A 13,391-nucleotide genomic window follows, 5' to 3' on the forward strand; every position below is an offset into this window, starting at 1 on the left:
TTGATTTCAACTTGAGTGAAATAACCATCTAAAATGTGCTTTTCTGTTTGGTTTTTTCCCCTTAATTTCTCAGAGAGGTGCACTGGGGAGTGAGGCAATTGTGGTGTTTATCAATGCTAATGAATCCCTGCTTTTCCTGTTTTCCTCCAGCGCTGTGTGGTGCTACGGTTCCTGAAGTCCCCCCCCAACCAGAATAAGGTAAGATTTAAACCTGTCCCGAATGCCCTTGGGTAAACTAATAGCCAGTGTGAGGAGAAACAAGAAACCTGTGAAAGAGCTGGGGCTGGCAGGAGTAAGAACAAATGGATGTTTTGAAATGTGCCTGTGTTTCAGGGGGTTTGGCAACAGGAGGAAATCTGAGGTTGCCTTATGTAACTGGGCTGATGTGAGTGCTGATACCTGAGGCTCTGTGTGGGGCAGAGGGCAGAGCTTTCAGTGTAAATGTCCCATATCCACCTGTGGGAGCACAGGGATGCTGAGCAGGAAAGGAGTTTCCCTGGCTGTGGGCAGGTGGGACAGAACAGGAGCTGCACACAGCTGGTGTCATGGTCAGGTCTGCTGTTGACCACCTGCTGAGGAGCTAAAAAGCCATGGAGTGTGAACAAACACATGAAATGTTCACAGAAAACCTTTGTCAGTGAGTCCTTGAGTGTCCTAGCTGTTGTTACAACCTCCCAGTTTCTTCATGTACAATAAGGTTTTCCTGCTCAAGAAGGAGCTGAAGCAAGTTACTTTAGATTTCTTTTAACAGGGATAAAAAATTATCAAAACCCAAAGATGGAGCATAAACACAGTGTTCCAAGGAACAAAAATGAGAAAAGAGAGCAGAAGGTTCAAATTCTTTCATTTGCTCAACTTGAGAGGAGTCTTTAGGCTGTGTTACCTGAGAGATACAGGGATGGCCTGAGTTTCAGCAGCCCTGAGCCATGGCTGTGTGAGGCACAGGGACACATTGTTCTGGTGGGGGACATACAGAAAGCTCTGGAATTGGGCTCTGCTGAGAACTGGTGTGTGTGCCTCATTCTAGGAAAAAAGAAACAGGGATGAATGTCAAGTAAACATCTAGAAAGGGCATTTTATTGCTTTAAACCAGGAAGATAAACGTGAAAAGCATTCAGTTTTACAAGGCACAAGTTGCTAAAGCAGAGGAAGGCAAAATTAGTGAACATAGCATATGTATGAGTTACTTGATGGTCTTTCTGCTGCTACTTAACTGGAAAAAAGGTCTGGTAAAACCAAAGTACCATTCAAGTAGATTTTTGAGCTGCTTATACTGGCAGGATTTCAAAAATGTATCTTGTGTTTTGGTAGTAGCCCAAGATAATAATGTTTAGTGTTAACAAGAGCAGTGATGAGTCCAGAGCACCACAAGAAAGGAAACAGTGCTTATCTCAATTTTTAGTATAGCAGCAGAGGCCTAGACCACAACTTCATGTAAAAAGTCAGTCTGTTGCAGTTTATTTAAGAAAACAGAACACTGGCTGCCTGCCCCTTTTCCTTTCTAGTTTTTCAGTTTTAACTTCAAAGAGATTGCTGTACAGTAATTGTTTTGAACAAATTGACAGAGTATGAGAGAGTCACAGAGGAAGGCAGGAGGTGACTTCTCAGTTACCACAGCACTGAGGCTGGGCATGCACATTCCAGGGCTGTATTTTGAGGAGAGCTGGCTCCAGCTCTGCACTTGCCTTGCATTGGGAGTGTGTGGACTGGTGATACACAATTCCCTCTAAACAGAAGGTTTTGTAATTTGAATACATTTACTTATTCTGGTGATTGATTTTTTTAAAGGACCATTTTTTCTTGGAGCAGAACAGAATAAATATTTTATCATCAGATCAGTAAACAAAGGCTGGAGAATCAGTTTTGGGATAAACTTGCACATAGCAAGAATGACAGGGAAAATGTTTTATTTTTTTAGGAATAATCTGTATTCCTGACTTAACAAAATGAGTTAGGTTCAGAAATGTTCTGTTCTGTCTGTGCATGACATCACAGATCATCCAAGGTAAACAATGCTGAAGGAAGCAGTTCAAGCAAAATATTTTCTAGTAACACACACACTGAAATTCAGATGTGAACAAATAGGTCTCAGTCTCTTCTGCTTAACTCCTTTGGGAAAGATAAAGAAGTCTGGATGCTGCTTTGTACATTTAATTATCTGTTTAATTATGAATTTGGGATTAGATAATCCAGTAGTTGAACAAGTTGGTATTATTGTGCATTGTAACTTTATTATGATTGAAAAACACTCAATGTAACTGCAGAGATTGCATTGCTTGAATAGAAAGTCAAGTGTCAGCCTCAGGGAGTGCTTTTAATTGCATATTGCTATGTTAGTATATGATCTTCTTCATGAAAGAATTAAAAAAATTATTGTATAAAGCCAATTTGAGTTTTGGTGAGTGAGCTGGCAGTAATGATGGGTCCTTCAAAAGCTTTTAATCTTAGTGGTTTTTGATATTAAAGGATGATGCTCAAGTAGCCTGTTAGTTGTTCTTTGTTTCACTTAGATATATCAAATAGACTTGCTCTTAAAAGACATTTTAAGCTTGATTTATAATTTTATGGTTGTATTGATCTTTTTAACTGGTGACTCTTTCCATCTAGTAAAAGTGGCAGCAGTAAATTTTAATGAAATGTTTATTTCTCAGTCTGGGAGTCTGTGTGTCTATGTTAATCCCAGCCAAACAGAACCCTGGGGGTGCTGTGTACATCAGCAAACCAGGTGAGAACCATCTGTAAATGGGAATTAGCTGAGATTTCTGTTCCTGATGAGATGATGTGATGTTCCTTCTCAGCACCCAGGATTTGTGTCAGTTAAGGAAGGGGCTGTGTTGTCATTTGTGATTAGTGCTGGATGTGGTCTTTCCTCCTTTCTCTAGGCAATGTCAGTATCTGGGTGTTGTCTCTAGTATCCTATTTCCTCTTGCTCTGCCCTGCTTATATTTTTTTCTCCTGCTCTCGTTTTTCCTCTTTGATTTGCTAACATGTACCCAAGTGTTGCACTTTCTTTTCCTCCACTTAATCTTATTGTGAGGTTTGAAGAGGGTTTGTGTGTTACAAAAGGACAGAGTAGCTTTGAGGTTCTCTGTTGTAACAATAAAGTACCTTGCAGAGGAGCAGAGTGTGCTGGAGTGCTGGCAATGGGATCACGTTGTTGTACAGCTCCTTTGCTGGGAGCCTGTCCAGGTCTCACTGTGCACTTGTCCCTGTCCTGCTTCCAGTACTCAAGAGCTTCCTTTCTGGCTTTTGGCATCTTGTCTCATAGAAACCTTTCCTTATGAAATTGCAGAATATCACAGTAGAGTAAGCTTTTTCACTGTGTGGGGCAGGATTTGGGACAGATGGCAAGTTCTGTAGCTGTTCATGCCAAGGGTTGGGATATGGCTCAGTCTTTGCAGCCACTCTCTTCCCAATCTCCATGATGTATTTTGTGACACTCCGAGCCTCTTCTGCTCTGCAGCTGTTGGGCACCTCTTTGGAGTCTCTGAGCTCTTTTAAGAATAATGGTAAGAGTAGGTCTTGAGCAGTCTCCCCTTGTTCCACCTTTGTCACTTTCTCTCTCCTTTGTCTCCTGAAACCAAAGAGGAATCATCTTTTGTGACCATTTTTCTGTGTGTCCCAGCCCTGAGGCAGCAGTAGGGAAACAAATTCAGCACCTTTGATGTGTCTGTTTGACTTCAGTGTGCACTGGCCTGCCAAGCCCAGCAGTGAAGTTATTTGTTAAATCACTGACCAGGATGTGTGTGTGTTCTGGAGTGTTGTTATTGTTATTTTGGAGTTCAGTCACTACATTTCTGTTTTCCAGACTCCAGAGGAAATACTACACCATCTGCAAAACATTGTGGACTTCGGAAAACATGTGATGAAGCAGTTCTTTGGGGAGAACTATGTTCACCATGGGGTAAAAGATTTGTTTTTAAAATAAATGCTTAGGCATTGTAAACACTGAAGTGTTTTGGGGACCACCGAGTGCCAGTGAAAGGAACTAACAGGGTTTGCACACAGGAAGCATTTGGATGCAAACAGGGACCTGCTCTGTGCTGATGAGGTGATTGGATTGTACTCAGGGCTTTGGCTGTTTCAAGCTACTGAGTGTGGTCATTTCTCTGCTCTGCCTAAGGCAAGAGGGGTGTGTGTGAGAGAGAGAGAGATTTTTAGACTAACTGCAAAACAAGGGGAGAAACCTGGTTCATATAAATTGTTGAGGTTTCTAGAGGTCACCTCTTCCCTTGCTCTGTTCTTCAGGGCAGCCAGGTCTTGTTCACTGAAGATCAGATCAGTGAAAAAGTTACAGCTTCACCTGGAGCTGAGTTACACGGTTCTGCCTTGGAAGGGCTGGGATGTGACACATGGGACTTTTTCACTTGTGGAAAGGACAAAGTGATGCAGGTTCCTTCACACACATTAAACTTGCACTGAAAATGCTCTTTGCCATGCATTTATTTAAATTAGTGCTTGGTTTTTATAGAGGAGCAGGTGTTACATGTGATTGCAGGTACAGGTGTTCACAGACAGTGAATCAGAGGGAGAAGCTGCTGACTGCACACTTCAGTGTGCTTTGTGGAACCCACTGAACTTTGCTGCTCCATTTCAACACTCCCAAATTGGGTATTAATTTTTGCATTAAAATGTTTTATTTTTTGTTCCCCAATAGGAAATTATTCAACTGCCTTTAGACTTTGTAAGACAGCTCTGTTTGAAAATCCAGCCAGAGAGGCCAGGTAAGTGCCAGGGGTGGGATTAGAAAGGAGCTTCCTCAAGCTGTAAAGCATTTTCCTTTGTTCTAAAGTAAAAAAAAAAAAGCATCACACTACAGAATATAAGGAATTTTATTTTAATATTTAGACAATGATAAGTTGAAAATTTGTTGTGGAAAAAATGGATTCTGTTCTGGAATTAAAAGTAGTATGTTATAGCTCTAAAATAGGCCAAGAGATTGGCCCTTGTGGTGTCTTATGTTCCCAAAAGTTCCTGAGAATGGCCAGAAACTCCTGCTTTAGTAAAACTCCTTGAAGATAAATACAGTCTTAAATCAAAGTACTGTAGTCAAGTGCTTTGACACTTTTCATCCAGGAAAAAAAAGGAATTAATTTACATGTAGTGAGCACAGGTCCACAGTGCCAGGAACCAGTGAGGAAAGTTAATAGTGTCTAATAAAAGCTAAAAAGCCAATGATACTCTGGTGGAAGGGAATGATAGAATTTAGTTTTATTTTTCCAACTAAAACTTTGTGTGTCCACAGCTGCTGGGGATTGCAGTGTGCTTGTGGGGAAGAGTCCAGGTGCTTCACAACAGTGAATCTCACTGTCCATTTTTAGCAGGATTTTTTTTCAATGTTACTCCTCACATAAGCCTGTGTAATATACAAAAGAGCTTCTCTAATACTTCAGATTTCTGTGCCTTTCTGATTTGGCAAGTGGCTTTCAGCTGTGAAGGTGTGAAGGATGTACTTTTGCTTAAATTTAGAAAAAGAAAACAAACCTCAACATTTTGTTGGAGACAGAAGGCTTCTTGCTCATCCTGGTGAAGCAGTATGGCATGACAGGCTGGTGCCCGAGGCTTTGGTTTCTCAGATTTATTTTTTCTATTGCAGTATATATTTCATTTTTCTTAGCAGTGGAAGCTGTAACAGGAACGTGTGTTCTGTGTGTCTGTTTAGTAACAGGTATTTGAAAATCTGGGGCTGTGTGCTCTTGTTAACTTTGAACCACAGTCTCACAGACCTTTCTGTGTCCCGAAGGATGCACGTGGAGAGAGGCTTTTCAAAGGATGTTTATGCAGAATGCCTCTTGAGTTTATGATATTGCTGCCACTTTTCAGATCCTTTTGACTCAGCTGAGGGATGGTAGGTCATGCATAGTAAGCAAAGGGGAGATCAAATCTTTGAATAAATACAGGAATGAGTCACTTGACCTGTTGTTGGCCAATCCGTTTCCTCGCTGTTTCGGGTCTCACCTTTCTTGGGAAGAGCTGGGAGCTGGCCATTAACAGCAGCTCTTGGGACAGTTTTGAGGGAGCTGAAACCAGGCAATGATAATGGGGAGGGCAACTGTGCGAATGCATAATTGGCTGCAGCTGCCAAACCTGTGTCCCGTCCTTCCCCGCTCGTTCCCACGCCCCACCTGGTGACCGAGCTTGCTCCAGAGCGAGCGAACGCCCCAGCGCTGATCCCCCTGTTGGTGTTGTTTGTCCCCTGCTGTCGCAGAGTGTCGCTGTGACAAGGACATGGACACGCTGAGCGGTTACGCCATGTGCCTTCCCAACCTGACGCGGCTGCAGCCCTTCCGCTTCGCCGAGCACCGGCCCATCCTCTGCATCGAGATCAAGGTGGGCAGGGACAGCCTCGGGCCGGGGCCGGGTTTGTGTTCCTGCGCCGCACTCTGGCCCTGCAGCACTGGGGGAAGGCAGAGCTGATTCACTGGCACCCATAGGAGGAAACACCCCCTTCTCTCTTCCAATTCCCCATCTTTTGAAACTTGGGAAATTCCCAGGTGTTACAGGCTTTTCTGTAGGCCACAGCAGTCTGGCGTGGTTATTTTTTAAAATAATAGTGACTAATTCAGCTTTTAAGTGCTTGATTTTTTTATAATTTAAAAAAAATTAACTGGAAAGATTTGCATATTGTATGCCTTTATATTTCTATAGAGAGAGACATTTGGATTTACGATCTTATTTTGTTTGTTTGTTTTAGCCAAAGTGTGGCTTCATTCCCTTTTCCAGCCATGTTTCACAGGAGATAAAGCACAAGGTGTGTCGTTACTGTATGCATCAGCATCTAAAGGTAATTATTAAGTCACCCTGCTTCCCTTTGGCTGTACTGTGCTCTATTTGCTGTTCCAGGCTTGCTTTCCTGTTGAAACTTGCTCGAATCTCTGATATGACTAAAGCTGGTAGGAGGATACACAGCTGAGTTGCTGGGTGTGAATTTATTTAGTGAGAGATGGAACAAGTTCTGTGGGAAGCTGGAAGCAAACAAATACAATATCAGCCTTTGGGGACTATGAACACTGGGATTGGGTCAACTCTGATGTGGAACTTCCTCCCCAGATCAGCTCCCCAAGTGCATTCTGTGACTGAGAACAAACAGCACGTGACAGGCACGGAGTTCATGGACTTGTGCCTGCTGAGACTCTGGAATGGAGTGACTGTGACTCCCTGGGATTTAATGTGACCCTTTCTCCTTTGTTGTTGGGAAGGATGAAAGTTTGACAAGAAAGTCTCACAGATGTGTGTGCTTAACAGAAAGATTTTTAAATGTAGAGTCTGATGAAGGAATAGAGATGGACACAAGTTTTGATCTAGAAGAAAAGAATTGCTGAGCCAGTCTTGCTGGATAACCAAGGAGGCAAAGGCTGTGTTAGTTAGAAGGGGTTTTTATGGCTTAGAGCAAAGGATAAACCCACCCCAAACAAGATGTTTTTACCAAGCAGAAAGAGAGCACAGGCAAACAAGTCAGCAAAGTTGCAAGTAGAAAGAAGGTCTCAGAATTTTCCACTTCAAGAAAACTGAAAAACAACTTCTAGCTTAAACTGTAATGTACTAACTTTGAGTGATTGGAGAACAGTGACATGAATATGGTAATTACAGTAGTTATGATGGGCTATAGATAACAGTTCAGGTATAGATTGGTTCTGCTGTATGAAGATGCTCAGCAAAGAAAAGTCTATAATGCATTGTAACCAAACCCAAAGGGTCTCCAGGCCTGCCTGCAGCTGGAGCTGACAGCTGTGGGCACAGCTCTGTCACCCACCCTGGGCTGCTGGAACCTCTTGGATGGAATAAACTGTGTTTTGGAGAGCCCCTGGAGTCCCACATCTCTCATTTAGGCTCTTACACCTTGTGAATACAGTTTGAGTGACTTGAGTTAAAAATGACTGGGAAACACCCACCGTGTTTCATGAATTTTGTGCTCAAGGTGGTTTAAATGTGCTGACCTCTGAAGGCAGGATGTCAGTGCCACAGACCTGGCTGTTAAACTGGGGGAGCAGCTGTTCCAGGCAGAGAGGGTAACAGCAGTGCTCTGGGTTTCCCACAGGTAGCCAATGGAAAATGGAAGCGACCAAGTAAATATTGCCCATTGGATCTCTTCTCAGGGTAAGGATTCTGTGGTTTTGTCCCCTCCCCCCCAAAAAAAATCTGCATTACAGATTTCTTGCTTGGATTACTTTGCCTTTTATTGAGGTGTTATGGATGATCAATGCTGCCTTGTCTGGACCTTTACAGTGATTATATAATCTGCTATTTCCCCTTTACACCTATCTCAGCAATCAGAGCTGCCTTTTGCAGCATAACATTTCACCCAAGAGCTGTTTAGTGTACTCTGATCTGAAGTTCACTTTGCCTTTGCCATGACCTCAGTGTGAGTAATGTGCTCAGTGCATGTGCTCATGCCAGGTGTGAACATCCAAAGGCTGTGATGAAACATTCTTGGCTTTGTTTTCCCTAGAAATAAACAAAGAATGCACTTTGCTTTGAAGAGCTTATTACAGGAGGCACAGAACAACTTGAAAATATTTAAGGTAAAGTTAAATTTCTGCTTGCTTTTTTTGCCTTGGATTTTAAACAATTTGACTTGAGCATCTCAACAGTCAAGATCTTCTTTCAAGCCTACCTAGTCAGACCATCACTGTTGGACCCCATCAAGAGAAGGAAATGGGGAAGTTCTTAGATGAGGACAGAAAAATAATAATTACCCAGAATTCAGACTCAGAATATCCTGAGTTAGAAGGACCCATAGGGATTGTCCAAGTCCAACTCCTGGCCCTGCACAGACACTCCAACAATCCTACCTTGTGGCTGAGAGCATTTTTCAAATGCTCCTGAAGCTCTGGCAGCCCTGGGGCTGTGACCATTCCCTGGGGAATGAATTAGTGGGAAGGAATCACTGAGGAGCAATTAACAGAAAAGGACTCTTAAGGTGACCAAAGATTTAAAACTTTATGTACTGCTTCAGGAAGAAGGAAATGAGAACTTGGCATGTTGCTGCAAATACTTTGTTTTAGATTCCTGTTAGAGCACTGATACAGGCCTCACTGAGGAAGGAAAAAGTGGCATTGCATGACACTCATGTAGGAAAAATATGAAGCAGTAACTGATGATTTGTGGAGATTTTCATATAATTCTGGGAAACAAGATTACTTCAATTTATTTCCAATATTAAATCAACTATTTGAATTACTTAAACTTCTATGAGCTGCCCTCTTTTTGTGCTAGTAAGCAGCTATCACACCTTTTCTGTCCCCTTTCACAGCCTTCCCTTTGCTGGTCTGGGCTGGTAAAAAAGGGTGTTTCACGTGGTGCTTTTTCACTGCTGACCTTATTCAGAAAGAAGTGATAGGAAAATGTGCCAAGGATCATTCACCTGTATTGTTCTGATTCCTCACAGGCCATTAAGTTGGGAAAGTAGCACTTGATTTAAACAGTGGTTTTGGTTTTCATTCAGAGGCTGTTACTGCAGGCTCTGATTGGACTTTAGAGGAGATTAAGGTCCCAAATCTTTAGGAGATTGGGAATGTTGGGTGTCTCTATGCAGATTGTTAAGGTAATAACACTTTTCTATGCTTAAAATACTAGACCTGATGCTCTGAATAGCTCAGTATGAATAACTTGACTTCCTGATGTGCCTAAAAACTTCTTTTTCTCCTTGTTGCAGAACGGGGAACTAATTTATGGCTGCAAGGATGACCAGGACTGTGTCTGTGACTGGAATGAACTTGCTCGTCACCTAAAACCTTTCTTTTTCCCTTGCAACGGGCTGGCCAGCGGCCCCCAGTGCACAAGGACGCTTGTCAAGGAGCTGATCCACGTCATCACCATGGCGCTGCTGAGCAGCACCGACTCCTGCCGGGCAGGGCACATGAAGACAGTTCCCATTTCACAGGGGAGAAGCTACTGTGAAGCAAGTGCTTTTAATAAGGAGCTAGTAAGAAATGGTAAGGGATAATGTTGTACAAACTGTCCATAATTTGCTGTTTGTGGAATCCCAGAGTGGTGAGGGTTGGAAGGGAGCATCACAGCCACCCAGTCCAGCCCCCTGCCGTGGGCAGGAGCACTTCCCTCCAGAGCAGCTTTCTCAGAGCCTTGCCTGATCTAACAGTTCAGATATTTGTCTCTTGGTTATAAATACTGATATGAGAATGGAAACAGGGCAATTCTGGTGGCATTTAACAAAAGAGTTCTGAGCTGCATAGCTGCCAGATAATTGTTGTTAATATAATGTGACCTTGTAGCACTGTATGTAATAAATAAATAAAAATAAATTCAGGAGGTGGTACAGGAAAAAAGGAAGAAAATAGCAGTTTGAGCTGATAACAATCATAGGTATTCCAAATGAGTGGGGGATTTCCATGTTGTATGTGATGAAGCTGGGCTGCTTTGACTGGTTTATTACAACTCCTGTACTTTGCCTTTCTCTGCTCCTCCTGTCAACCCTCACCAGGGCACAGCTCATGTTCTTTTCTTCAGCTGCTCTTCTCCTGGTGAAGAGAGGTCTGAATGCCAGAGAGAAGAGGAATGGGAAGTGAGAGCAGGAAAATTGTAAATTATGTTAATTCCTCAGTGCATAAATTCTGTAAAACTCTAATTATTCAAGATGCTGCCAGTTATCCTAATTACACAAACAGCACATTTCTTTCTCTGCTTTTGAGGAAGACCTTTTTCACTGCCCATGGTTTGTTGTAGTGCTGGAGGAGGAGTTGTCCTAGAGAAATTACAGCAAATACAATTCTTTACGCTGTATAAAAAAGACCCCAGAACTGAAATGCTAAATTACTGTCAGCAGTTGATACTGTTCAAAGTGCATTTGTGGTGGCTGCAAACTCAGATGAGAAATTTCTCTCGTGGACTCAAAATGAGTAGATTGCAGTGGGTGTGGGTGTGTTTGGGTGTTTGTTTTTTTAGGTAGTTTGTAGAGTTCAGTACCAGGTGTTTTCAGTCCCAGATGAGCTGTTTAAATGTGCAGGTCAGCACCTGCACCTTGCACTTCTGTTTGGAAACCTGAAGTGTTTTGAGGTTTCCCCCTACCTGTGACTGGACAAAAAAGTATTTGGACTTTTAAACAAGCACATGTAATGGCAAATTGAAGTTAAGACTTGTGTCTGCCTTATTTTAAAATGCATTTTCTTCTAGGTAAACATAAGTTGGAAAGCTCTGGTTTACCGAGGGGTTGTCTCCTTTATAAAACCCTTCAGGCTCAGATGCTTGACATGCTGGATATTGAAGGACTCTATCCTTTGTACAGTAGAGTTGAACAGTACTTGGAGGAATTTCCTGAGGAGAGGTAAGACTTGATGGCTTTTCTTTCCAGTCCTGAGTAACCAGGGCTGCAGGCAGGATTGGCTCTGTGCACACCCTGTTCTGTTGTACAACCTTCCTTCATGGCACTGCACGTTCTGCATTTCTGCCTGAACTTCCAGCTGATGTTGGGCACTTTGGCCTGAATTTTAAAGTAATTATTATAGAAAGTTCACAACAGGCTAAGAGAAGAGAACACTCTCTCACTACTGGGGGTTGTGTATTTGCAGAAAGGTGCAGTCGAAGGGATGGTTTCTCCTGTTTCTCCCAGTACCTGCAGAGCTGGGAGTGTCTGCAGGGATAATGATGTTGTGCAATGGTGAATGCAAGCTGCTGTGGGTTTTCCTCAAATAAAGCTTATTAGTGTAATTATAATTGCTCCAAGCAGCCTCCACTGGGGTGCTGTTCCTCTCCTGTGCTCACACGAGGGCACTCTGGCTTCACTCAGGAGCTGCTGCTGCTTGTGCAGAGCGCTGGAAAATGTGTTCTTGGATCTGTGGGGGGTTTGTGTGGGACAGACTCCCCTGGGAGGACTCAGCTGTTCAAAAGGGGAAAGAAGGAGCCCAGGGCACCCCCATTAGCACATGGTGTTGGAGCAGGGCCCTGTCAGATATGCCTTTGCCCCCAGTTTATACTTCTTATGTACAAAACAATATACATATAAAAATAGATATCAAGATATTATTATATATTTCTTATATATGTATTTTCAGCAAGGCTTCTGGAGCTCCTGCAGACTGCTACATATTTTGAAACTTACCCATTTTTTTGCAAAAACCCCATAATTTTGCAGTGATACAGAGCTGGCAGTGGATTAAGAATGATTAATGTTTATAAAACCTCACACAACCCAGATCCTAAGCAGCAGCAAATCTTGAGTGATTTGAGAATAGCAGGGAGTGTTGTGATGTTGGCTGGCAGTGGGTTAATACTGGATATGTTTATCAGTGTTATTGTTGGGCTGTTCTAATCTGAGTGTCTGGGCTGCTGAGCAAAGATCACACTGAAAACCAGCACATCATTTTGGCTGTCTGTAAATCTTCTTTTAACATTTATTTAGAAGTACATTACAGATAGATGGACCTTACAATGAAGCGTTCTATGAGAAGCTGCTGGACCTTTCCCTGGAAGATGATGGGACAGTGGCATTTGCATTAACAAAGGTACTTCTCAACTTCTGAGGGGTTTGGTCTGTCAGTGTTAATTAACCTGTTCCATTGAAAGGGCTGGATAATGGATGGAGGCAGCACTGCTGGTTTGTGGGGTCTGTGCAGTTAAAGTGCTTCCTTGTGTCAGGGTTCATCTCTATAGCAGAAGCAGATAAAAACAAGCTTGTAGCACCAGTTCCTGAGAGAAAAAGAAAACTGTTTATTTACTTTTTAAACTGAGGAAGCATTTGCAGGAACTGGTGCTGTTTGGCCTTTAGGAACATGATCTGCAGGAAATAAACCTGACTCTTGTACAGGATGCTGCAAAAGCACCTGCTCCTGCCAACCTTCTGTTCCAGAGAGAATTTCCTGCTCTTAAAGTGCCAACATACCAAGACAGGGAGTGCAGTGCTGCTTTTTGTAAGGAACAGGATGCTTTACTCAGGAAAACAACAATCTAAGAGAAAATGTGTGTTATTTTCTGTTGTACAGGTGCAGCAGTACAGAATAGCAATGACTGCTAAAGACTGCTCCATCATGATTGCCCTTTCCCCCTGCCTGCAAGATGAATGGTAAGAGCTGCCTGTACCTGCTTTGGAATGGCTCCACTTGTTTGGAAATTGGGATGTTTGTACTGTTCAGGCAACTCAATCACTTTAAAAAAGTGTGGGATGTGTGTGTGGGGGGGGTGTGTCCAAATATTTGGCTGTGAGCATTTTAGCATCGTTCTGATTTAAGACATTTATGACCAATGTCTCTTTCTAAAGAGTTTTAAGTTGATCAAAAAGATCAAAAGTTTTATATTTATTCCCTCTTTAAACTTTGGTTTGACTGTTCATAGTAGCTCTGGATGGTTTTAACTAGGTGCAGTTTTTCTGCCTTGGTGTTCTCATAGGAGAGCTTTTTCAAGCTGAGTTGCCTTTAATGGCCTAGTTAGAACAAAACCAA

The 13,391-nt window shown here is 42.6% G+C and overlaps 1 protein-coding gene across 1 annotated transcript in view; it reads left to right on the plus strand.

The window, feature by feature from the left end:
- IPPK (inositol-pentakisphosphate 2-kinase) overlaps positions 1–13,391 on the plus strand; it is a 30,329-nt gene that overhangs the window by 13,215 nt on the left and 3,723 nt on the right. Inside the window, exons 2-12 of the mRNA XM_066558131.1 lie at positions 151–198; positions 3,809–3,904; positions 4,658–4,724; positions 6,209–6,330; positions 6,695–6,784; positions 8,039–8,097; positions 8,450–8,522; positions 9,656–9,935; positions 11,131–11,281; positions 12,356–12,458; positions 12,936–13,015. Coding sequence (XP_066414228.1) covers positions 151–198; positions 3,809–3,904; positions 4,658–4,724; positions 6,209–6,330; positions 6,695–6,784; positions 8,039–8,097; positions 8,450–8,522; positions 9,656–9,935; positions 11,131–11,281; positions 12,356–12,458; positions 12,936–13,015 — 1,169 coding nt within the window. The remainder of the gene's footprint in view (positions 1–150; positions 199–3,808; positions 3,905–4,657; positions 4,725–6,208; positions 6,331–6,694; positions 6,785–8,038; positions 8,098–8,449; positions 8,523–9,655; positions 9,936–11,130; positions 11,282–12,355; positions 12,459–12,935; positions 13,016–13,391) is intronic.

Source organism: Molothrus aeneus, chromosome 12 (assembly GCF_037042795.1).
Source record: "Molothrus aeneus isolate 106 chromosome 12, BPBGC_Maene_1.0, whole genome shotgun sequence".
Taxonomy (NCBI): Eukaryota; Metazoa; Chordata; class Aves; order Passeriformes; family Icteridae; genus Molothrus; species Molothrus aeneus.